Source organism: Podarcis gaigeae, assembly GCF_964106915.1.
Source record: "Podarcis gaigeae genome assembly, chromosome: 10".
Taxonomy (NCBI): domain Eukaryota; kingdom Metazoa; phylum Chordata; class Lepidosauria; order Squamata; family Lacertidae; genus Podarcis; species Podarcis gaigeae.
The window spans coordinates 28,972,062-28,998,674 of record NC_139686.1 but is presented as its reverse complement, the minus strand read 5'-3'; the positions used below and the strand labels follow the sequence as shown (position 1 = coordinate 28,998,674).

At 46.4% G+C, this 26,613-nt stretch overlaps 1 protein-coding gene and 1 pseudogene across 2 annotated transcripts; one reads left to right on the top strand and one right to left on the bottom strand.

Moving 5' to 3' along the window:
• Positions 1 to 5,883: 5,883 nt before the first annotated feature.
• LOC310825850 (noggin-like) lies at positions 5,884 to 6,799 on the top strand (annotated as a pseudogene). The gene has a single exon. The product of its transcript is annotated as a noggin-like (transcript).
• Positions 6,800 to 12,595: 5,796 nt separating this feature from the next.
• GCAT (glycine C-acetyltransferase) lies at positions 12,596 to 26,532 on the bottom strand. Its single transcript, XM_083701160.1, has 9 exons — positions 26,289 to 26,532; positions 23,629 to 23,759; positions 20,503 to 20,604; positions 19,047 to 19,193; positions 18,756 to 18,910; positions 17,359 to 17,441; positions 16,121 to 16,292; positions 15,529 to 15,650; positions 12,596 to 13,031 (listed from the first exon to the last, which is right to left on the bottom strand). Exons 1-9 carry the CDS (start codon positions 26,488 to 26,490, stop codon positions 12,880 to 12,882), a joined length of 1,266 nt encoding a protein of 421 aa, XP_083557286.1. The 5' UTR covers positions 26,491 to 26,532; the 3' UTR covers positions 12,596 to 12,879.
• Positions 26,533 to 26,613: the final 81 nt, after the last annotated feature.

Genomic DNA, 26,613 nt, shown 5'->3' with positions numbered 1-26,613 from the left:
AACAAATGGTCCCCGAAGAAGGATCAGCGGCAGTTTTTCCCTCATCACTGTAAAGTTAAGGATATAAAAACCCTACCATACTGCATCAAAATGGTATCGGATATCCATTTACTGCTGTCATGAACTGGCAGGACACTGGGGAGGAGGAAGAAGATCCCAGCAAGGACTGGGACACAAGCAGGGGATGGAGAAAGAAGTACAGTGGTACCTCAGGTTACATACGCATCAGGTTACAGACTCCGCTAACCCAGAAATAGTACCTCGAGTTAAGAACTTTGCTTCAGGATGAGAACATAACTCGAGCTCCAGCGGCAGCGGGAAGCCCCATTAGCTAAAGTGGTACCTCAGGTTAGGAACAGTTTCAGGTTAAGAACGGACCCCAGAACAAATTAAGTTCTTAACCCGAGGTACCACTGTACTCACAGGGTGAAGGAGCATAGTGAGGAGATGGGGGTCAGCACAGAGGAACCAGAGCAGCAGGACCCATCACTAGAGCCAGAGAAGCCCTTCTCTTCATGAACACAGCAGGCTCTGAAGTGTAGGGAGCAGCAGGCTGGGCATTGCAGGAGGCTGAGGCAGGCAAGAGCCCACAGCCCAGCTCCCTAGCTGGCCAGGTGGGTCTTGCTAGCTCTGGGAAGAGCTGGAGGAGGCTTGGAGCAGGTGAGGGTCACAAGTCTCGTCAAGCCCAGCAGAGCTGAGGGACTGTGTCTCCTCAACTGCCCATGTTGGTGGACCTTGACTTGGATGCCTCTGGAACTCTATGGGACTGTGCTTCCGTTTTGACTCTGGACTGTATCCTGACTGCTGGACTTTAGACTTGGCTACTTGGATTGACCCTGGAATGTGTTTCCTGACCTTTGGACTTTGGGTTTGGCATACTGACTTGTTGCCAGGTAGGCCAGGGGTTCAGGACAACACCAAGTATGGGGAACCCATGGCCCTCCAAGGGATGCTAGGAAATTCCGATGGAAAAGGAAGTGGAAATTGCCACAGTTTGCATGTTCATCTGTGGTCAGCAGCAGAAATCAGTCAAGCAAATATGATCAATATTCACATTGTTCTAGGTTTTTTTTAATCCGCAGAAAGTAATGGCTTTTTGGTTGTTTCCTTTGCTTGAAATGTGGGTTAGCTGCATAACATAAAGGCAGAGAACAAGGCAAATGTAGTACAGTGGTACCTCTGGATGCAAACGGGATCTGTTCCGGAGCTCCGTTTGCATCCTGAAGTGAACATAACCCACGTCCGCGCATGCGCAGGTTGCGATTCACACGTGTGTGACGTCATTTTGAGCATCTGCGCATCCGCGAGCAGCGAAACCCAGAAGTAACATGCTCCATTACTTCCAGGTCGCCAGAGAGCGCAACTCGAAAAGGTTTAACCTGAAGCAACTTCAACCCGAGGTATGACTGTATTTGGAGGAAACCGAACTGCAGCAGAATGGAAATAGAGCTGTTTGTAATGAGGACAGCTCAGAACAGAACCCACTGCCTTCTTACACTCCAAGCCCTCCAGATGTTGCTGTGCTCACTTCCATCAGTCCCTGCACCCCGAACCAGCATGCCCAATGGTCATCGACATTTAGAGCAACATCTAGAGAGCCACAGATTCCGTATGCCCACTTTACTATCAGCCTTTACCAGCACATCTTCTCCGATATCTTAATGTCAATATTTTCCCAACTTTTAACTGGAGAGAATCTAGACGATCCAATGTGCAATATTTCTGTGGACCTAAAATAAATGGGATAGGTGAATCCCATTACATATTGTGAAACCCTCTTAGCTCAACAAAGCAGGTAGTCAGTTAGACATGGGGTGGCAATGCGGAGAAACAAATGTAGCAATGAAGCTAAGCATTATTTAGTTCTGGAGTAGGGAACCTGTGGCCCTCCAGATGTCATTAGACCCAGCCAATGGTCAGGGATGATGTGAGTTGTGTAGCCCAAACATATTCGGAGAGCCATGGCTTCCCAATGCTTGATTTACTTAATATGTTTTATTACTACAATATTTGTTTTTTCCATTTCACCTTGTGCTGCAGGTAGCTTATCTGCTGGTGTGACCCAGCCACGTAGCCAGCTGACTTACAGAAGCATCGTGTGAGTAGGTCTAAGGGTATGACTGTGTAAGATTTTTTTTTACAAGGATGATTTGCTGTGGAGGTTTCTTGGACCACTGGGGGAATTAGACATTCTCATGGCTGGGCTAAAGGACTCGTTACATGCGCTTCCAGTGAGGTGGCAGCCTCTAAGGCTCAAACCCAGATAAGGAGGGAAGGCGTTGGCAGAAAGAAATGTTCCGGGCCAATGTAACAGACATCCTTGGATTTTGTTGTTGAGTTCATATTCTGGATCGTTTATGATAGGCTGCTTAGAAATGATGCATGACAGCTGTGTAAACACAGTTTCTAATCCCTAAGGACATGTTTCTGTCGGATCATTTCTGGTGCTGGTGATTTTTAAGGGCAATGGGATACATGGAAGGAGCTTTTTCAATTGAGATTCTCAAAGTGAACCAAACCTGCTGTGAGACAGGATCCATAAGGCATCACCCACTCAATGGCTGAGCGCAGACTGTCCCACATACTTTATCCCTGACCAAGGGACCTCCTGTTGCTCTAACCCAGCCTTCTTCATGCTGTGGCCCCACCAGATGTTGTTGTATTCCAGCTCCCACCAGCCCCAGCCAGCATGACCAACAGACAGTGATGAGAGTTGGAGTCCGTCTACATCTGGAAGGCAGCAGTTTGAGGAAGGATGTTGTAGCACAAGATGCTGATGTTTCTGTTATGTGTGAGCTACAGTACAGATATCTATTTTAGCTGCACACCGAGTTACTGACTGATGAAGCCGAAAGGGGGGGGGGAGTGCTCACAAGCTCTAAGTGCTTTGTTGCCTTGGAAACAGGAGCATCTAGAGGTATTTGGCCTTGTCAGTGTGCACTGCAAGTGAAGGATTTCTCTCTATTTTTTACTGCCCAATGTGCTTTTCTGATTAGGAGACATCAATACATTTTGGATGAAAGTAGGAATGTTTTTCCCCTCATCATGCTGGAAACTGGACAAATTATACATTGCCAGGCAATACCAGTAGAGGCTTACAGAAGGTCTTATAAATGTTTGTGTGCTTCTGTTGACTTCCTCTATTGCTTTTTCACAAAGTGCTCTGTTGAGATGATACAGGAGCAGGGCCATCCCTGTCTTGAGGCAAATTGAGGCAACTACCTCAGGCAGCAAATGGTGAAGGGCAGGAAATGGAAGAAGCTGCGTGAGTCATGTGGTCTGACTTGTCCTACCTAAGCAAGCCTGCTGCCCTCAGAGTGCAGTATGCTCCCATTGCCAGTGTCAAAATAAGATCCAACTGCTGTCAATCTGATCAGCTTTTGTACATGAAAAGGGAAAAGTGTCCTTAGGTGGCAAAATGTATTTGGTTGGCCCTGCACAAGAGGTTTAAATGGAATCCAGCTTTCCTGAGTGGGCCGGAGAAGTGCAATTTATTATGCTTGGGAGCTGGGATGGTGGAGAATGTTTACTGGAAACTTATTTTAGTTGAAAATTCAGAGATGCAGAAGGCTCTTCTCAGTTCTAAGCTTCAACCAAGGGCATTACTAGCTACTTAAGACTCCAGACTAGGGATGTAAGAAGGCCTTGTTTTCCATTCCATTCTGTATTTGTCACACGCAGCACTATTCCCATTGTGCTGTATTTTATCTTCTGCCAAAAAGTAGTGATGTATGGAAGTGAGAGCTGGACCATAAAGAAGGCTGATCGGCGAAGAATTGATGCTTTTGAATTATGGTGCTGAAGGAGACTCTTGAGAGTCCCATGGACTGCAAGATCAAACCTATCCATTCTTAAGGAAATCAGCCCTGAGTGCTCACTGGAAGGACAGATAGTGAAGCTGAGGCTCCAATACTTTGGCCACCTCATGAGAAGAGAAGACTCTCTGGAAAAGACCCTGATGTTGGGAAAGATGGAGGGCACAAGGAGAAGGGGACGGCAGAGGACGAGATGGTTGGACAGTGTTCTCGAAGCTACCAGCATGAGTTTGACCAAGCTGCAGGAGGCAGTGGAAGACAGGAGTGCCTGGTGTGCTCTGGTCCATGGGGTCACGAAGAATCGGACACGACTAAACAAGTAAACAACAACAATCTGCTATGGTAAAATTACAGTAAAGGTAAAGGTAAAGGTACCCAGTGGCGTAGCGTGGGGGGTGCAGGGGGGGCCGGCCGCACCGGGCGCAACATCTGGGGGTTAGGGTTAGGGGGCGCAAATCCACGGGTTAGGGGGCGCAAATCCACGTGTTAGGGGGTGCAAATTACTTGCCTTGCCCCGGGTGCTGACAACCCACGCTATGCCACTGAAGGTACCCCTGCCCATACGGGCCATTCTTGACAGACTCTAGGGTTGTGCGCTCATCTCACTCTAGAGGCCAGGAGCCAGCGCTGTCCACAGACACTTCCGGATCACGTGGCCAGCGTGACAAGCTGCATCTGGCAAGCCAGCGCAGCACACGGAACGCCGTTTACCTTCCCGCTGGTAAGCGGTCCCTGTTTATCTACTTGCACCCGGGGGTGCTTTCGAACTGCTAGGTTGGCATGCGCTGGGACCAAACGACGGGAGCACACCCCGCCGTGGGGATTCGAACCGCCGACCATGCGATCAGCAAGTCCTAGGCGCTGAGGTTTTACCCACAGCGCCACCCGCGTCCCTAAAAAATTACGGTAGGTAACATATATTTTATGTAATTAGTTATGTAAGTTATATTTTCATTATTATTAAAAGTTGCGGAGGTCAGTTTGAATGATATCCTTGGATCCCTTCCAGGCCTATGATCCTATATCCAGTAAGAGTTGGAATCTAGTTGAAGCAGCTGTGGAACCTGCCAAACCGGTTCCTTTGATAAGGTAATGGTTTTATCTGGCCACTGAAGTGCCCTTATTAGCATCTCAAAGAATGAACTAGATCACAACAGCTAAGTCATAGAATCATAGAATTGTAGGGTTAGAAGTAGTCCAACCCTCTGCAGTGGAAGGCAAGGCAAATGATATGATTGTGCTATCCCAGCCACCCTGGCTTTTAGGCAGAACAACAATGGCCAGAGCTGTGATGTATGCGAGCTGGAAGCTGGAAGTGGGAAACAGACACATGTGCTGCTCTGGTTTGGACGACCCCCAAACAATGCCCCTGGCTTCAACCCCACTGTTAAACATTTTTTTTTGCAGTTAGGGAAGTGAGAGAATTGCACTGTGTGATGAACAAATCATTGACTACATAAGCAAGCCAGGATGGCTGCAGGATGAATGCTCACTGCCACATAATCTCCCCACAAGCAAATCAGAACAAATGCTCCAGAAGAACTGGACATAATCTAACCTCCATGTAAGCTTTGTGCAGGCAAACCAGGATGAACTCTTAATAAGATGCTAAGTTTGAGATTTTAAACAAAGGTTGGATGGCCATCCATCAGGGATTCTTTAGCTGTGATTCCTGCATTGCAGGCAGTTGGAATAGACCATTTGGTTCCCTTCCAACTCTCCAATTCTATGATCTGGAGAAGGCCTAAGGTAGACAATAGCATAACATAGAAAAGCATGGGGCTCAGATAGACACTCATTCTAGTTATTCATTATTGGCCTCTGCTCATGGTAAAAACATATTTTAAAAGCCCACTTCTTGGTTTCTTTTCATCTTTATAATTGTTTGTGTCTGGGAGCAACAGTGCAATCTGATATCAAAGTCTGTAGCAGGGAGAAAGGGAAGCTAGGAGGTTCTTAGCCCAAAGGATCTGCTGATTTAAAAGGGGGGTGGGTTGAGAGACGCATCCCGCATACTTTGTTTGCTGCAGCTGAGAGGCACACAAGTCTTGAAGGCTCTGCGGCAGGCATGGGTGTCAAAGCTTGGTTCGTCTGTCTCCTGGAGCCCTGGTGTGAGAGAACCGGAGCAATTTCCTTCTCTCAAGAAAGAGACTTTCCCCTTGGAGAGGCTCCCCTGCTTCCTGATAGGATCGGCAAGCAGCACAGCCCCGACGTCCATTTCATCTGCAGCGAGCTGGGTGCTCAGGCAAGGCCCTACAGCCTCTCCCTCTCCCTGGATGACTGCAACCGCTATTTGCCCAAGCCCAAGCTCCTGCATGCCACACGGCTGATGAAACTGCTGGGCTCTTCCTACAACCCCTTCTGGGTGTCTCTCAAGGACCCCCAAGGTCTCAACACAAGCCTAAAAGAAGTGGGTGTCCTCAGCCAGGACTTGGGTGAGCGTACAGCATGCTTTAGGAAGAAGCTTCTGCAGCAGGCAAAGGGTTTAGATCTTTCCTAGCTGCTGCCTGTTGAGGGCGGGATCTCCCTCGGCCTGAGCAAAACCCTCCTCCACCACTTCCATCAGTGGCTTGTGGATAGTGCTACCTGCTGCCTGACCTCTTCCTGGGTGGACATGGGACCCATCTTCTGGCCACGCTGGTACACCATACGGACTGCAACCAGACTCACACTGGGTGTTCTTGGCCTCCAGGCATGACTTGCCAGCCTGCCCAAGTCACCCAGATCAAACCCCTAGCGTGGCACTGCTGGGCAAGGAAAGACCACGTGCTGAGACCAGGGAAGTCCTCACAGCAATGCGCTTGGAGGCAAGTCCCTTACCCTGTGGTGGCTACGTGCAAGTGTTCCTGCTGATGACAAGGCGATGTGGGTTTCACATTGCCAGCTACGGATTTCTCAAGGAGTTTGCTGCCGTTTGCTGATGAGTTGAAATCTGCAGAGCTGGTGGTCACCCATAGTCTCAATGGGTCTCTGAACCAGAGGGTAACGGTGGCAAGAGACGCCAGAAAGCAGTGAAGATATTAAAGACTGCGTCTCAGCGAGATGTTTACAGCAAGCAAAGAGAACTAGACTTTGGGGTATTGCTGCCGTCTTTCAGGAAAGGAAGTCAAGGCAGTGATATCTCGTGGGAAGCAGAGACGGCCAACATCTTTTGTGGACTGACAGGTGTAATGACAAACTGACGGCAGAAATGGAAAGCATTTCACCATTGACGTCCTGGGAGGCAATGTGCTTTGGAAAGTCAAGGAACTGTGCTCATCATCACTGTTGGTGAAACCTGATTTTTTTTGTGTGGAGAAATAAATGGTTTTAATAAGTGTTTGGGATACTTAGCCTCATTTAATTTTTATCTGGAGCCAGAGCAATTGCTATGTTGTTGGGTTTATAGGGCTGCAGTTTTGCTTGAACATAATTTAGTAAGGTGGGTTTTCTACACCTCCTGTTTTCCACGAGACTTATGCTAGTGAATTGTGCCCCATGATAATCTAGCTGGGTAGCTATAAAGATGGGAAAATATTGGTTTCGTTGACTTTGACCTAGGTCTTTGATAATGAAGGGCTGCTGTGCAGTTTACTTTTCTCTCCATTAGTTTTTAATATGCATTTGTGGCAGGCCTGGGGAACCTGTGGCTTTCCAGATGTTGTTGAACGCAAAGTCCCATCATCCATTACCATTAGCCGTGCTTGTTGGGGCTGACTGGGAGGTCAACAACATCTGGAGGACTTCCTCATCCTTGATTTAAGAAAGTGGATGGAAGACGGCTGCATTTGTAAGTTAAATCTAGATAGGGCATGGGTCTCGCAACACTCATTTTGCAACCTCCAAAGAAGCCCATTAGACTCTGAGATACACACCTGGCAACTTCGAAGTGACAAAAACGCCCAATTTCTATTCCCTTTGCACCTCTTGCCTTAGACTTATTTATTAAATTTGTATCCTACCTTTCTTCAATAGAACCCCAGGCAGTCCTCACCCAGGTACTGATCAGACCTTTTAGCAAGTGCAAGGCTTCTGCTGCATTTTGTACCTTCATCCCATAACTTATCTTAAAGATGTGTGCAGGGAAATATTACAGAAGACAACTCAAGCACCTGCTGCTTAGTGATAAAAATGTGACCTTCCCAAAACAGAATACTTCCTGTACTTCAGTATTTGAGTATATCCACACTACAGGCTTGAATTTGTTCAACAGTTTCTTTTTTCCTGGGACTCCCAGGATTCATAATTTTCCCAGGGACCCCTAGGAACAATAGCCTTCCGAGGGAGCCCTAGGAACTGATGTTTGGTGAAGGGAGGATGCTAGGAAACCTCTAAGGTCTTAGAATCCAAACCAAACTGAAATTCTTAGTCATTGCTTCCAGCAGACAATCCTGTGGGTCTTGATTTAGGTGTGATGTATGGGATCAGAGTGCTAGTCCTGGGTTCAACTTCTGCCTACTATCGATAGCAAGTCTGAAAGTAGGTCAGGTCCTGATTTGTTTACCTTGTCTGGTTCAGGCAGCCTTTTTAATTAAAAGTGCCCCAGGATTTTGTAAAACAATGAGCATCAATTTCTAACTGGAGGCATGCTAGAGGAGAGTAGGTATGTTGGAAATATGAACAGGACAGCGATGCTTTTAAAGTATTGCTACCTTGAACTCCTTTGTCCTCGCAATTTCAAGGCTGCAATTTGTTTCCATGTTACAACAGGAGAAATTGCAGCTGAGAGCAACTCTATTGATGGCTCATAATCTCTAAGACAGGAATCATCAGCGACAGGAATGAGACAGGAATTTAGTAATTAAGGAAATCGCAGCCCTGGGATGCACTGATGGATCTGAAAGTGACTGAACCAGAGTAGCAGAAAAGCTGTGGCTGGAGCAACAAAAGGTGTGTGTGTGTGTGTGTTGCTTTTGGCAGTGCATTGTGATGGATGGCAAGACAGCCGCTGCATATGAATGTTGCAGATTACATTAAAGGGAAGGGCTGTGGTTCAGTGCTAGAGAACATACTTTGAACCTGGGCCTCTTTGCATGCAATCTCTACCACCATCAGGTAATGATGGGAAAGAGCCACTATTTGTTACTATAGAGAGTTGGTGCATCTAGCTCTGTATTATCTGACTTGGTAATCTAGAAGCTATCTTCCTTTGTCCCAGTGTTGTTCAGCTGCAGACCGGCAGCCTGCTGTACATCATGGATGCCGACAAATCAGAAACTAGCCATGACCTTTTTATAAACATGAACATTTTGATCGAAACCAATTGCATTATTCATCTTTCCCCTCTGCCAAATCTTTTGATACTGCAGCCCTTTTTATTTCCCAGCATGCCTCTTGCTGCAGGCCAGTGCAGCACTTGGCTGCCAAAAAGTAAGGTGGTGGGAGCAGAGAAAAGGTGGACAGAGATAAAATATTTGGAAGCAGAAAGTGGGGAAGTGCCATCTATCCTTTTGGAAACCAACGAAATCATTGGAAGCTGAGCAACCTTTATTTGAGTGATTTAACCAACGCAAAAAACAACAGTCGTTGAATTTCTTGAAGGGCAAACCTGATTGTCGGGTACGGCAGAAACGATATGGTTTGTTTTCAGTAAGGAAATGGAAGGGAACAGCAGCAGTGGGGTTTGCTAGAAGTACCAAGACACTGTTTGCCAGGGCAAATTAGATTTTCCCGAAGTAGCATTTCTGAAACAGGTTCCCCTTGTAAAAAAAAAAAATACTTTACCTTTTGTGCACATACCCAATTTTGCACCCAGGGCTAGCCCAAGACTTTTTGCTGCTAGAAGCAAAAGATAAGCTGACATTTCACTTGCTTCCCATTCCCTTTACAAGCACGGAGCAGGCAAGCAGTTGAATTTCACTTCAACACTATAAACAGGGCAGTCCTCCACTCCAATGATCCTGAGAGCAGCAGCTATCTCACGGCAAGCTGCACGGCACACATAGGTCAGCATCTTTCCTGTTTGAAGTATGAGTATGCAGAGATCCACACATGCTGTCATATGTATGTGCACAGCCTGCTCTTGTGTATGAGTATCTCTGGACTAGGAAATTAATCCAGCAATCGAAATACAAGGGGGCTGGAAGAGAAAGAAAAAGCAGCCTTGTATTCCTCTCCCAAAGTTTGTTTATAGTGTAGAATCACAAAACCAGATTGCTGATGGAGGTTTGTTTTTTAGCATTCTGTAGTGCATCATGATGAAGACATCAAAATGATGGGGTTTTTATGATGCATTATCATCGACTTGAGACAGTTCTTCCCTTATGCAAGAGCAACTCATTTGGGATTGTTACAAGGATGCCCTCTAGTGAGCAGGCTGAAGCAGCTGTTTAAATAAAGATGGCATCTTTTGCAAGTCCATCAATGCACGGCAGGAGATAGAAGAAACTCATTGCTAACTCCCCATCTTTTTAATAATACTAAATTTAATATTATTATTATTTATACCCCACCCATCTGGCTGAGTTTCCCCAGCCACTCTGGACGGCTCCCAATTGAGTATTAAAAACAATGCAGCATTAAATATTAAAAACTTCCCTGAACAGAGCTGCCTTCAGATGTCTTTTAAAGATAAGCAGCTATCTTATTTCTTGACATCTGATGGGAGGGTGTTCCACAGGGTGGGCGCCACTACCGAGAAGGCCCTCTGTCTGGTTCCCTGTAACCTCACTTCTCACAATGAGGGAACTGCCAGAAGGCCCTCGGCGCTAGATCTGTGTCCAGGCTGAATGATGGAGGTGGAGACACTCCTTCGGGTATACTGGGCCAAGGCTGTTTAGGGCTTTAAAGGTCAGCACCAACACTTTGAATTGTGCTTGGAAATGTACTGGGAGCCAATGCAGATCTCTCAGGACAAGCGTTACCATGGTCTTGGCAGGCGTTCCCAGTGACCATTCTGCCGCATTCTGGATTAATTGCAGTTTCTGGGTCACGTTCAAAGGTAGCCCCACATAGAGTGCATTGCAGTAGTCCAAGCAGGAGATAACTAGAGCATGCACCATAAGTCTGTTGGCAGATAGGGTTTCAGCCTGCGTACCAGATGGAGCTGGTAAACAGCTGCCCTGGACACAGAATTAACCTGCGCCTCCATGGACAGCTGTGAGTCCAAAATGACTCCCAGGCTGTGCACCTGGTCCTTCAGGGGCACAGTTACCCCATGCAGGACCAGGGAGTCCCCAACACCTGCCTGCCGCCCGTCCCCCCCAAAACAGTACTTTTGTCTTGTAAGGATTCAACCTCCATCTGTTAGCCGCCATCCATACTCCATTTATATCTCAACAATCCTGAAAGGTACGTTATGCTGAGAAAGTGACTGGCCCATGGTCAGCATCTATACACACCCAAAAGTGTGTATAGATTAGATATGAACTGCATTGGTAGCAATCACACACATGCCTAACTGTCCAGCCACACAGTGGTTAATTCTGTTCCCCCAGTGTTTCCCTGTTCTATTTTACATTGTGTGAAAGCTCAGATAGAATAGAAACATCAACCTTGCTTTAAGGCATTCACAACGGCATTCCTAGCCCCTAGAAATCTTGCTGAGCTGTGCTCTGACTTCTGAGACTGTGCCAAGTTTTCCTTTCACTTGCCCAAGGCTATCCTTGAAGCCCTAGGGCTAAAATCCATTCTTTAAAGAACTTAAAAGAAGAAGCAGAAATCCTCAGTTTCTGCAACCAGTACCAAACACCAGGCTTGTGTAGCTCAGCCACAAGATCCTACGATATTGGAGAATAAACCATGTCATCTAGGGCAATCGGTCAGGTACTAGGCGCAGCAAAGAAAAAGAGGGCACTAGGACAGGGAAGGAGGTGGTATCTGGGTCCACATATAATGCAGTCCAATGGAATGTTTAATCAGGAGTGAGTCCCACTATGTTCAGTGGCTCTAGATCCTGGAGGTGAGCCTACTGGGTAGTACGACAAACTGTTCTCTCCAGAGAAAGGAGGCACAAAATCAGCTACACGGCCTAGTTAAGGGCATAAGAAAAGCCTGGCTACATCAGACCAAAGGCCCATCTAGTGAGCCAGTGTGGTGTAGTGGTTAAGAGTGGTAGACTCGTAATCTGGTGAACCGGGTTCGCTTCCCCGCTCCTCCACATGCAGCTGCTGGGTGACCTTGGGCTAGTCACACTTCTCTAAAGTCTCTCAGCCTCACTAACCTCTCAGAGTGTTTGTTGTGGGGGAGGAAGGGAAAGGAGAATGTTAGCCGCTTTGAGACTCCTTTGGGTAGTGATAAAGCGGGATATCAAATCCAAACTCTTCTTCTAGTCTAGCATCCTGGGTCCCACAGCAGCATACTGCCTCTTATGGCTTTAGCAGAGGAACAGATTCATGATAGATGGGCTCTCAATAGCTACTAGCCCCCACAGTTAGAGGGGCTGAACAGCAGCTGCTGGAAACCATGAGAGGGGGATGCCCTTCTGCTCAGGTCCTGCCTGAGGGTTTCTCATAAGCATCTGGCTGCCCACAATGAGAAGAGGATGCTGGACTAGATGGGCCACTGGCCTGATCCTGCAGTCTCTTCTTAAATTCTTATTCTGGAGGGAGTATATACCCATCATAACTAATAGCTGTGAATAAGTTTCTCCTCCGTGAATTTGTACAATCGCCTTTTAAAGCTACCCAAGTAGGCTGCCTTTCGACACTACGGAAATTGGTCCAAAGCCAACCCTTTTCATTGTATTATCCATTCCTGCCTTTAGCATCAGTTCAGGGCAGGGGGGAGGGCAATATCAGCCGCTCAAGATATATACAAAGGCAAATATGCATCATTGATGCACAAGATCAAAGTACCAGCACTGTCTCTCCATGAGCAAATTTATTTCAGCAGATGCGTTGTACCAACAAAAAACTTCCTTCAGACTAGGGTCAGGTATCACCTTTATTACTCTCCTCCAGGCACATTGCGGTCCTCCTTAAGCAGAGGTAGAATGCACAGGTTCTAGAGTCTGGCAACACAGCACCAAAAGTGATGTGAGCAACACCTCTTTTCAAAGCCACTACCACCTCTCTGAAAAGCAGCACGGTCCACCTGCAGGTTTCAGGTTTTGAAAGGCATCCTACAGCTCACGATCTTCAGCCATTCAAGGCAAGGCTCCATGCTTACGGCCAACTTCCACAAAGGCCTCCACACACCGATCAATATCCTCGTCACTGTGAACAGCCGAGATCTGCACCCGGATGCGAGCTTTTCCCTTGGGCACCACGGGGTAGCTGAATCCAATGACGTAGATGCCTGACAGGTGAGAAAGAGAGGGAGGGAGAGAGAGATGAGTGTAGCAGAGGCAGCAGATCAACTGCATAAGCAAGACCTTATTTTGTTTCTTTAATAAATGAGTAAAATAAATAATAAACAAAGAGATTCATAAATAAAACTTTCATAAGGCAGCACACAAAAATGCATAAACAAATATATCACAAGAACATATTACACAATTTAAGAAAACAATGCATTAAAGTATCAGCATCCATCCCTGTAACTCATATGGGGGCATGCCACGTTTGACTGACTTCCACAATTTCATGAACTTCGCTACCAGGCTGACCTAGAGAATCTACAACATTTGATGTGGATTGTTAAGCATCACTCGGGATAAAACTTGCAGGAAGCAGAAACAGCACCAGGGTCCCCAACCCTATTATTATTATTATTATTATTATTATTATTATTATTATTGGAAGTTTTTAATATTTGATGTTTTACTGTGTTGGACGCACCCAGAGTCAAGAGAAAATAAAGATATCCACATGGTGGCAGAGGGAAAGTTAAGAAGCAAGAGGACTTTGTTTGGCTGCCTTCACTACCCTTTCACACTGCAGACTATCACCCAAGCTGTCATACAACACAGGAGGACCAAAAAGGCAGCTGGCAAGGTGGGAATGCTATACTGCTCTGAACTAGCCAACCGCTTCTTGGGTTGCAGACTGATGTTTAGTACTGCCCAAGATTTCTTCCAGTGTGGCAGATCACGCACCTCTTGAATGAGGTTGTACAGCAAAGTATTGTCTTAGGGCCAGCTCTGGATTGCAACAAGGAGTGTGCGTTTACCAGTGTCAAACTTCCAGGATGGTTTTTCTGGAGACAATGCTGCCCTCTACAGAGCTGCCAGGGAAATTCCTGTTGGAAGATGCAGGAGTGGCTCTGTGACAGGTCAGATGGACTTGTGCTGCTATTAAGGTGGGATTGAAACCAAAGCAGAAAGGCAGCTCTGGAAGGACTGAGCAAATCTGGGTTGAAGAGGGGGAAAGTAGCACTGAATCAAGGAGCAGGAATCTGCAGGAGTGGAGAGCACTGGTTGGTCACTGTGAGAACAGGATGCCAGCAGGCTGTTCCTATCCTTAATGTTTTTGGATGTGTAGCAAACATCATTTAAGGAACTTAAGTGAGAGAAAAGCAGAAATGCCTCTTAAGATTGGCCAACTGGAGTTTTTTTTAAATTGCAATTACTTGTATTAAAAATGATAGTAATTTTATATGCTTATTTTCAGAGGGCAGATTAAACTTTTTTTAAAAATTGGATCAAACAGATTTGATTCAATGCTGCAGCTTTATGCTGTCCCTGATGCCCCTCCTCTACTTAACAGCTGCACATCAAGCAAAAAGTTCGACAAATGATTTGCCGATCATCACAGCTTCCGCCCAGGGTGGAGGCACAAGTGTGTGTACTGAATTTCTGCCTGTTCTGGAGTAGCCCCTCAGAACAGGAAGAAAAAGGAAAACTGAGCAAGAAGCAACAGGGGTTGGCAGCATGAGGTCTAGTCTCTACATGTGGCCCATTCTCAGTCTCTGAAATGAAAGTAGCAGGAGCAGCAACACATAATGGCAGGCAGATTATGGTTCATAACCACTGGTATAGGGGATCGGGGATAATGCCACTATCAAATCATTAAGAGAAATGCAGGAACACTTAAAGTCAAGACAGGGAGGAGAAAAACAAAGGAGGTTTAAATAAGATTCCTATGCTGTCTCTATGGTAAAGCAACTGGTACACAGCATGGAGGTTAGGGATCTGAAGACAGAATTGCCATGTCTTAATCAATACTTTGGCCACCTCATGAGAAGAGAAGACTCCCTGGAAAAGGCCCTGATGTTGGGAAAGATGGAGGGCACAAGGAGAAGGGGACGACAGAGGATGAGATGGTTGGACAGTGTTCTCGAAGCTACAAACATGAGTTTGACCAAACTGCAGGAGGCAGTGGAAGACAGGAGTGCATGGCGTGCTCTGGTCCATGGGGTCACAAAGAGTCAGACATGACTAAACGACTAAACAACAACAACAACAACCAGGAATAGGGTCTATATTATTAAATACCTATTTTACAAAAAGTGCTGAGAACACTAGTTAGTATAGCATAATGCACAATATAAAGCAAAACAAAAAACAGCCCAGCCAATTTTATTAGCTCAGAAATGCAAAACACAATTCATGCTTGATATATAAAGATGCACTCGATGTCTTAAAGCAAGAATTAACTCATCAGCTTTTCCTCCTTCTCCTCAGAGGCTGCCTGGGAGTTCCCCTTACCTGCTTCCCTGAGTTACCTGCTTGGCTTCACATGAAATGGGGTTACAAGGAGAGCCACACCGATTGTGACAGCTTCCAAAGCAAAGAAGAGTCTCTAGGTTTTTCCTCTCAACTCAAAAGTTCTTAAAACCATCCCAGGGCTTTTCAGGCAGTAACACCCAAAGATATCATAAGTTACGCGAAGCTCCCCTGTCCCACATTGGTTACCTCTCTTCAGCATGTCATCAGCCATCAAGGACGCCAGCCGGGCATCGCCCAACATCACAGGGCAAATAGGGTGGTCATTCCCTGAAATGGTGAATCCAGCTGCCGCCATCTTGCTTCGGAAACTGCAAGGAAGAGGAACACCTTCAGCGTGGGACCTACTTTGCCTGTCCCCTCTACGGAGCACTCCCTCCCTCTCCCATTTACGTCTGCGGAAGGGACTGTGTACTATTTGACTTCCATTCTGACACAGAAACTGTTCTGACAGCAGAAAACATCACACCCTCTAATAAAGCAATGGTGTGTGGAGTGCCGACAGCTGTAAGTCAAAATGTGACCTGTGACAAACGAAAGGGAGACGACAGTAATTTGGAGGAACCAAAAGATGTACAAAAGTACAAATAGTACTTTCGGTGGGAACGGGACTAGCTGAGCAAACTCCCCCCAAAACAGCCCAATGAGGGTTCAGCATGTTCAGTGGCCAAAGACAGTGGAAAACCAGGAAGGAAAATGGAGTGGGTTGTAAACCATCTTGAGGACAATTTGAACAAAAGGTGGGGTATAAATGCTCTGGATAAATGACAGGCTCCCTTACCGTGTGGTCTTGGCAGCCATGGACTGTGCAATGGCATTGCTCTCCATGAGGAGATCCAGAGCCTTGGAGGCACAGCCCACCACGGCAGGAGGCAAACTATTGGAAAAGAGGTAAGGGCGCGAACGTTGGCGCAGAAGGTCAATGAGCGCTTTGGGGCCGGTTGTGTAGCCACCTGCAAAGAGAAGAAAGACAAAGTTAGTTCAAGGCCCCAATGGGCCACCATAGATGACATAGATGAATGTGCTCTTCACGGGGGGCGGAGGGAGACGCTCATTTGTTGTGCTCATCTGCTCTACTCAATGGAGGTGTGGGAAACCTTTGACCCTCCAGATGTTGCTGGACTACAACTTCCATCATCACTGCTGCGGCCATGCTTGCTGGGGGTGATGGGAGCTGTCATTCAGCAAGAGATCCTTGCACCAGCTCTACAGCAATCCCTTCTAGATTGTAAAATGGATTTTGTCAATGGCAGATGCACAGAACTGAACCACTCTTCCTTTAAGGCAGGGGCAGGGAGAGGGACAAAAGTGGGCAGAGCCAAGGATGCACTTTTACCTTTACACAGCAGGCTGCATTGCAACCACACACACACACACACACACACACACACACACACACCCCTCTCTCTTCTCCATCCAAGCAAGTGAAATATATTATCACAGTTCAAGGATGCATTCCAGCCAGGCAAAAGCATTTGAGCACAGAGCAGAGACAGTAAGGGCTGTGGTCTATGGAGAAGGGGGTTGGCCAGACAAGGGGCATTGCCTCTGAAGAGTTCCAGGGGCCAGGCAGAGAAGCCTGGAGGGCCACATTCTGCCCCAATGCCTGAGATTCCCAATCTGCACTTTAAGGTATCAGGTGCTGCCAAAGTCAAGGCAGAATTGGGGGCTGGGGACTTTACTGCTCTCCAATTTTTACTTGAAACGGCTTCCTCCAACTCAGTGGTTTCTCTTGACTCTATTCCCTTTCCCTGCCCCCATATTCAAGGATGTTCCTTGTGTCTAACCCCTCTAGCTTTGGCCCAAAGATGACATATCCAACCTGCCTCTCAAATCGTCTCTGTAAAAGAGAGGTGAGAGGAAGAATAATGAACAGGGGGAGCTCTGGGAAATGGATGGTGGTGGTGAAGAAGATGTCAGCTGTTCTGAGACAAGCAGGGCAGAAGTTATTAATACAAAAAAATATGTATTTTTCTCCCCTACACTTCTAATTAGGGTACTGCTAGTTGGCAACTGCACCTGCTGCTCCCCCAAGCGCTTTCCCAAGTGTGGAGTTGATTATAGTGACTTGGTCCATCACTCCCAAGAGTTCGTCAGTGCCCCTGCAAGGAGAAAATAACTGTTATTAGCTTAGGCTTCAGAACTCTCCCATTTGTCTGTTCCAGAGCTGGGGAAGCTTTCTCCTCCAGGTGCTGCTGGACTACAACTCCCATCATCCCCAGCAACTGGAAATGCGCATGGTCTGGGAAACAGCTATGAATATAAATGTAGGCCAGTCACCAGCTCTCAGCCTAACCTACCTAAATAGTAAGGCAGGTTGGTGAGACAGTGCCCCATTCCCTCTAATGGAACAGACTCCACAGCTGGCTTGTTTCCCTTCTAAGAAGCCCAAACTGCTAGCCAGGATTGAACCATGGTTTGTTGTTTGCTTACAGACTGTGGTTCATTACAGAACAACAAACCACGATCTCGGGTTCAAACTGAAGACAAAGCAATCTCCTTCCTGATTGTTTGCCCTCTTTCCATTAATATTATTTATCAAATTTATATACAGCCCTTACATCCCAAGATTACAAGGAGGTCCACAACATAGCCCAGTTAATGGGGGCTCCATAAAAGCCATAAAAAAGTACAGTGTGGTTTATTAAGCTTCCTATTTTACCGCTATGAGCTAACTTAGCTAGGGCATAAAAGATATCACACTTCTTCAACCATCCCATTGGTCTTTTTATGATGACCGAACTGCTGTTCTCGCCCCAGAGTCTGCTTTATATTCTGCTATTTTAAGTCATTATTATCATTGTCACTATCATCTTATAATGCAAGACTGGGTTTTATATAGTGTGTTTGATACTGTATTTTCACTTGTGGGCCACTTTGGGGGCTAAAAAGCAGCACAAAATTAATCCTGGCTAATTATTCTCAGGGCTGCTACCCCTGCTCACTTCGTTTGCCAACCTCCCTCCCCACTCCCTATGCTTGACCAACCCCCCTCCCTTTACACTTGGCCAGCCTTGCCAAACCCACCCTTACAGGTCACTCAAACCCCAGCACAGGTAAGCTACAGAGCAAGAGACAGGACAGGCTGGGGCAACTCTCCAGCAACCATCTGGCTCTGTGATCATTTCCCTCCTCCTCGGTCTCTGACCCTGCTGAGGCCAAAATAGCAGCATCAGTATGCTGTCCTGGTGTTCCTCTGTGGTTTGCCATGTCCACCTGCTCGTTCACCTGCCTGCCTGGGCTGCCCACATGCTATTCGCTGCCTTGCTGCAGCTCACATGGCTGCAGCAAATTGCACCTTGGCAACATCCTTACAATTTTATTATATAGTTAGAAATCACTGGCGATAATTTTTCTTTGCTAAAAACGACAGCAACAAAGAATGCGACAAAAGAGAATAATTTGATTTTTTTTACCGTCCGTTGGGCCCAAGAAATCCAGTGGCGTGACATTCATCAACAAAAACAATGGCTTTGTATTTCTGAGACAGCCTACAGATTTCCTGCAAGGGAGCAATGTCACCATCCATGGAGAAAGCACCATCTGTAGCCACCATCCTCAAACGGTATTTCTGCGTAGGAGAGCAAGCAGGGATGTGGTCAGTAGAGACCAAGTAAGCAAGAACCTAAGAAAAATTGCTCATGGGGAGGTGGAGACTTGGAAAAGCAGCAATCTGACTTTGCTTTGGATCCACAGCACCAACTTACTTGGGCATCCTGCAACTTGGCTTCCAGGTCCTGCATGTCCATGTGTTTGTAGCGATATTTGTTGGCTTTACACAGCCGGATCCCATCAATGATAGAGGCATGATTCAATTCATCTGAAAGTATTGCATCTTCAGGGGTCAGTAGAGCCTGTAGGTACCAGAAGGCAGAGAGAATAGTTACAGCAAGCACCTGCTTACTATACATCACTTAACAACTGATGTTTCATACTTCCCTAAAATAATAGGCTACTCCACAGACTCTTTAAAAATGCCCACAAGAGTCCTGTGGCATTTTTCTTTCCCAATACAAGGGATATCTAACTTAAGCCAGTGTTGTATAATGGTTAGACCTGCGAGACCAGGGTTTGAATTCCCACTCATGCATGAAGCTCACTGGGTGATCTTGGGCCAGTCACCATCTCTTAGCCTAACCTACCTCACAGGGTTGTTGTGAGGATGAAATGGGGAGGACAAGAACCATGTACACTACCTTGAGCCCCTTCAAAGAAAAAGGTGGTATATAAACTAATAAATAAAATAATTATGTTGTGATGCTTGTGTTATCCATTATGGCCATTGTGAATGGTCTGTGTGATTTTTGGATACATAGAAGTTTAACACAGGGGTTGCTAACCTGTGGGCCAGATATTATTCCATCCAGTGCGGCAAATGGTCAGGGATATTGGGATCTGTAGCCCAGTAACCTCTGAAGAGCCATAACTTCCCAAGGCCACTTTAACAAAATTATCATGGACTGTGGATTTTTTGCACGTTCTTTCCTTTTGTCCTCACTGTCACACACACACACACACACACACACACACACACACACACACACCTCCCAGTATGCGGCTGTGCATGTCTACCAACTGAAGATAACCATGCATATTATGCAGTAAGGTAAAGGTACCCCTGCCCGTACGGGCCAGTCTTGACAGACTCTGGGGTTGTGCGCCCATCTCACTCAAGAGGCCAGGGGCCAGCGCTGTCCGGAGACACTTCCGGGTCACGTGGCCAGCGTGACAAAGCTGCATCTGGCGAGCCAGAGCTGCACACGGAAACGCCGTTTACCTTCCCGCTGGTAAGCGGTCCCTATTTATCTACTTGCACCCGGAGGTGCTTTCGAACTGCTAGGTTGGCAGGCGCTGGGACCGAGCAGCGGGAGCGCACCCCGCCGCAGGGATTCGAACCGCCGACCTTTCAATCGGCAAGTCCTAGGCGCTGAGGCTTTAACCCACAGCGCCACCTGCGTCCCCTATTATGCAGTAAACCTTAGTCCAAAAAAACTTATGCCATAATAAAGCTGCTTAGTTTCTAAGTGCCGTGAGATTCTTAGTTCCCTGTTGGTGCAACATATTATCATGGCTACCTTCCAGAAATCTGTCACAAAGAGAGTTGCTTTGGGACCACCCCCCAACCACCAACACCCAACTTCCTACACACAAAGTGCTATGAACCTCAAAGATCCCAGCATTGGCATCAAAGCAGCTGGCGTAGAGAATGGTGTCTTCTCTCTGATGGAAACGGGCAATCTTCTCCTCCAGATCCTTGTGTATATTCTAATGAGAAAGCACAAAAGGTTCCAATGGTTATCCTGTTAAGTTGCTTTGAGACATTTTCTTTTTCTCATAAAGCAACTAAGAAATTTAATATATTATATATTATTGCCATCATTAATGCTATAGCCAGACATTCTAGATCACTTATTTATAAACAGTGAAAGTTAAATTGGGATCCTCTTTTGTTCCAGGGTTCTAGCCCTGCTAAGGTTTGTACAGAGGTACCTTGGTTGTTGAACGGCTTGGCTCCTGAACAAATCAGCTTCCGAACGCCACAAACCTGGAACTGTGTGTTCAGGTTTGCAAATGTTTTTTTGGAAGCTGAACGTCCGACTTCTGTGGCTTCCAATTGAGTGTAGGAAGCTCCTGCAGCCAATCGGAAGCCACGCCTTGGTTTTTGAATGGTTCTGGGAGTCGAATGGACTCCCGGAATGGATTAAGTTCGACAACCAAGGTACCACTGTACTCCAGTCCTCCTTAGCCAGTCTGCTTGCCCCCAGGGCCCAGCACTGAAACATCTACATGACCATTCCTTTTATTCTGTAGGATCTACCTTGACTGAAACAGGTGTATGAGAAAGGCTATTACCGTATTTTTCCCTCTATAACACGCAGATTTTTTCTCCTAAAAAGGAAGGGGAAATGTCTGTGCGTGTTATAGAGCGAATGTGTGGTCCCTGGAGCCGAAAAATCAGGCAAAAATCAGGCAAAAAATCAAATCGCGGCGCTGCACGGAGAAGCGAAACCTGAAAAGAGGAAGTGGCTGCTTTCCTGCATTCTGCCTCAGGGTCTTACTGCCCACCCTCCTCTGTTTCGTTGCTGTGTTTGCTGAAACGGAACAAAGAGCAGGGAAAGCCCCTCCCCTCCAGGCAAGCAGAGGGGAATTCCTCTCTGTGCTGCTGGGGGAGAGGGAGAGAGAGGGGGGAAGGGAGAGAGAGGGGGGAGGGGGAGGGAGAGAGGGGGGAGGGAGAGAGAGAGGGGGAGGGAGGGAGGGAGGGAGGGAGAGAGAGAGGTGGCTTGGGTGGGGGGAAACTTTTGCCTTTCTTTCCTCCCTCCCGTTAAATCCCTCTCCTGCATTCTTAGCCAGCTGCTTCTCTGCACACCCCTCTCATGTCCCTTCTTTGTTTTTACTTCGCTCCCCACTTAAAATGTGGTTACAAAGCATAGATCCACATGGATCCTCAGGATCTTTGCATTGGGTCACCCCAAATTCACCATCAGATCACATAGCATGTCCATGGCTACAGCCTGCAACAAAAAAATCACGCACCCACTGTTGCCTGGGGCTGCAATGGTGCAAAAATGTGGTCACAAAGCATGGATCCACAGGGATTCTCAGGATCTTTGCATTGGGTCACCCCAAATTCACCATCAGATCACATAGCATGTCCATGGCTACAGCCTGCACCAAAAAAATCACGCACCCACTGTTGCCTGGGGCTGCAATGGTGCAAAAATGTGGTTACAAAGCATGGATCCACAGGGATTCTCAGGATTTTTGCATTGGGTCACCCCAAATTCACCATCAGATCACATGTCTGTGGCCACAGCATGAAGCCCAAAAATGATACATCCACTGTTTCATTCAGAATGTTTTTTCCCTTGTTTTCCTCCTCTAAAAACGATGTGCGTGTTATGGTCAGGTGCGTGTTATAGAGCGAAAAATACGGTACTTCCCACATCCAAAACAGGCCCAGCTTTCTTGCCAGAAACATCTTGATGACTGTGGAAATACCACCTAAGGAGAGTCGTGCTGGATCAGGCCAAAAGCACATTTATTCCAGCATCCTGTTCTCACAGTGGTCAAACAGATGCCTATGGGGAGACAGCAAGAAGGACCTGAACGCAACAGCACTCTCTCTACTTGCGCTTCCCAGCAAATGGGACGCAGAGACATACCACTTCCAGCTATGAAATTTAACATATAAATTCATTTCCCCCTTGGCTGTATATTGGCAAATTCATATACAGTGGTACCTCGGGTTGCATACGCTTCAGGTTACATACGCTTCAGGTTACACACTCCACTAACCCAGAAATAATACCTCGGGTTAAGAACTTTGCTTCAGGATGAGAATAGAAAAAATGCAGCGGCAGCGCGGCAGCAATGGGAGGCCCCATTAGCTAAAGTGGTGCTTCAGGTTAAGAACAGTTTCAGGTTAAGAACAGACCTCCAGAATGAATTATGTAACCAGAGGTACCACTCTACCGATAAGTTTGGCAGCTCTCTGTGTGTGGTGGTGGATAGGCCTGTACAGTGATCCTTCCCATTATTATTTTTTCTTGGGTGGGGATGATGGAAGGTGTATGTGTCCGCACTTAATTCAAAGGCTAATTCCTATGTATGATGACAGATTCTTCATCAATGAAGGTGCACTGAAGCCTTAGAAAGATGTCTTTTGTTGTTCAGGGCCACTTCTGAGACGCATGAGAAAACTCCCCCGAGAGGAGCTGCATCATCATTCTATCGGGATAGTTTTAGGTGGGGCTGTGTAGCTGCCTAGGGGCAGAGATTGTTAACTTGCGCATAAAGCGCCATCGTGGGAATCTTTTTCCTTAAAGTGATGTTTCTAGCCTGTACATGTTGAGAGTGTGTGGGTAACATCTGATAATATCAAATAGTCAACTATGGGGTGGAGACAGGGTGCCCTGTGTGGTTTCTTCTTACTGCTTCTTCCCACAACCATAAGAAGTGTAAAATTATGCATAGCATGCAAATACATGTAAGTATGCTTATTCTGTATCATTACTGCTACACACTTTCACCGTTTTACTCATGCAGAACTTTGAATTTCCTTCTCCCCTCCCCGCCCCACAAAAATGCAAAGTCCTTGGATTACAGCTGCTTGTGAATTAATAAAAAAGCATCAATGCAGCCAGAGCTTTTCCTTAATTGCTAGAACAATAGCAGTTTTAATCAAGAAGCTTGCCCTCAAAGCAATTACTTGAAGCAGGCCAGTGGCATTTTCAGACGCTTGCACTGCAAACATGGTTAGCTCTTTGCAACACTCCTGCTCATCCCTACTTGTGTTCCACAGATGAAGCGGACGGAACTGAGGCCAGCTCCATACTTCTCCAGGGCATCCAGTCCAGAACGGATCACCTTGGGATGGCTGGACAATCCTAGGTAATTGTTGGCACAAAAATTCAGGATATCTGCAACAATGAGAAGAAGATTGAAACAAACGAGCGATGTGTGCACACTCCTACCTTATTCATCTTCTTAAGTAGCTGCATATTTCTTACTTTGATTCTAGGAACATAGGAAGCCGCCTTGGACCAAGTCAGGCTATTTAGCTCTCTACTGTCTTCAGTGATGCTCTTTAGGATCTCCAGCAGGTGTTTTCTCTACCACCCACTATCTGATCCCTTTAACTGGAGATGGTGGGGGCTGAAGCTGGAGCCTTCTACATGTAAACCATGAGTTCCCCCATCAAGCCGGCCTCCCCCCCACCTGGCAATACCCAGATATTTTGCACTGCAACTCCCACCATCTCTCACCATTCACTATTCCTTCTTGGGTAGATGGGAGTTGTAGTCCAAAATATACAAGGCACCTGGCTGGAGAAGACTGCACCCAGTTATAGTCTCTTCCCTATAGTTGGAGCTAGAGGTCAGGTGGTGTTCATAGCATAATGCTTCTGAAGAGGGAAATGAGAAAAGAAGTCATTGCTGTTGCAATACTCATATGCCATGTCCACCCTACCTTACCCAGTTTAAGGGAATTTGGGGTGGGGAGGGTTGGCTGGCTGGCTGGCTAGGGAGAGTGGTGTTATTACAAATCAAGCAGCAAATTTTATTAAACGAAACAATTTACTGGGAGCCTTGGACATCTTTGTAAAACAGAGGATATTAAATGCCTACTTTGTGACGAAGCACTATGCACACTTGAAATGCTAGGAATTTAAAGTTAAAAATCTCAAATCAAACTTTCTAGCCCATTTTTGATGCTGAGAATTTGCGCTTATGGAATGCACTGTATTTTTAGCCACTTGAAATGTACAGAATACTTGAAAGAACTGGCTGCTTGAAATCTTTGGAGGAGGAGAATTTGATTCATGAGAAATTACGGTTCAAAGCAGAGCTCCACCAAGTTCCCCCCATCCCAGTTTGTGTGTGCAGCAGCTACATAGTTCAAGCACAGGTCAAGTATCTGTGGCCTCCAGATGTTGTTGGACAGTCATCAGCTCCAGCCACCATGACTAATCTTCCTTGTTAAGGGTGGTGCAAACTGTGTCAAACCACATTGAGAGGGCCACAGATTCCTCATCCCTGATGAATTAAATGGAAAGGATACAGCTTTTCCTCAAAAATGACAGCTCAGCTCAAAAGACATTAGGCAATAAGTTGAAATTCTGGAGTTTACACAAAAAGATCTGGCAATTGGTAAAAAAAGCAGAACTAAAACACACACACACACACACACACACACACTCCATTTGTTTAACAACGCTACTTGGAACCAGGTCAACTAATCAAGCCTCCATGAGCTAAAGAGCTAAAACAAACACACCAAGAGTACTGAGCACAGGATCAGAACTATGGAAACAGTCCAGTTAAGGAAGGTTCTACCAAACATATGCTAAGTTTCTACTGGCTATATCAATTACAACAATATATAGTCTCACAATTGTGGCTCATTTTGTAAGAATAAATAATATTTAGTAATTATATAGTAGGCTATTACAGACATGATTAGTTTTCATATCAAGTCAGTTTTAAGGAACAGGTGTTGGCTAATAGCCTGCTCACAAACAAAAAGGAGGAAGGAAAAACGGACACAGGGCCTGAATGCTGTGGGTTAAGCTTGTTTCTGTTTTGCTGTTCAGCTACCTTGTGAAACTGATGGATCAGCTGGATCCAACCTTTTAAACAATGCACTCATCCCCTACACCTACCCCTTTTGTTTCTGCACTGCATCTTCCTGTGCCCCAATCCATGTTTTCACACTCTTTCGGGCACTGTAAAAGCTCTCCTTTCCATCAATATGAGTTACCATTCTCTAACTTCAGCCATGGCTAGACTAATAATACTGAACTGAAGTTGTTTTTTTTTTCAAATGTAAAGCAATTTTGCAAATATACTTTTAGTTCTGCATAGCTCGGTGGAACTGCAGCACTCACTAGATAAATTACATTGCTGAGGGTAATAGGAGCCATGATGCTTTCTCTTTATAGCCAGCACCTAAGTTCAACAAGTTTAACTGGCCAAGGAATCCTGAGAAGGGGGAAGAAAGGCATCCATGTTCTCTTGGGAGCTGTCAAAAGTAATCCTATTTGTCTAAGGCAAAAACCTTCCTCCGTAACCAGGCCTTTAACTATCTGTGGCCTTTTAGAAGTGAGTGCAATGTTTTAAACTCTTTCCTCTTGATTTTAATGTATTTGTGTAGGCAGTGCTTTTTTTCTGGGGGGACGCATACCACTAAACATTTTGCGAATCTAAGTTTGGCCTCGTTGAGGGGCAGTATTTCAATATGAGCAGGAAAATGAGAGTACCCTTAAACATTTTTTTAGGAAAAAAAGCACCGTATGTAGGATTTATTGTCTGTCTGTTTGGGTTGTTAAGTCGCTTTAGGTTGCCCTGGGCAAGATAGAGTGACTGGCAAAATTCAATTAATTAATTAAATATAATAATAAGTCAACTCCAGCCGAAGCTCTCTTTCTCCTATCCAAGTCCCCGCCCTACCTCCGCGGCTGCCTTCCACCTGGATGCGCGGTCCCTGCCTCGACGTGATCACCCTCTCGCTCTTCCAGGTGCCCGCGCCGCGGATGCCCTCGAGCTCCCCCTCCAGCACCTGCTGCAGCTGCGCCAGGGCAGACTGGGCCCGGGAGGGGCTGCCCAGGCCCGGAGAAAGCGGGGTCCTCAAGAGGCGCCTGCACCACCACATAGCCGAGCTCCGCGTGCAAAGCGAAAGAGAGGAGGAAGAAGAAGAAGAGGCGAGAGGCAGGTCGCTGGAGGCGTAGGCCGAGCCAGCCAATCAGGCCTCGGCGGAAGCACGACCAATGGGCGG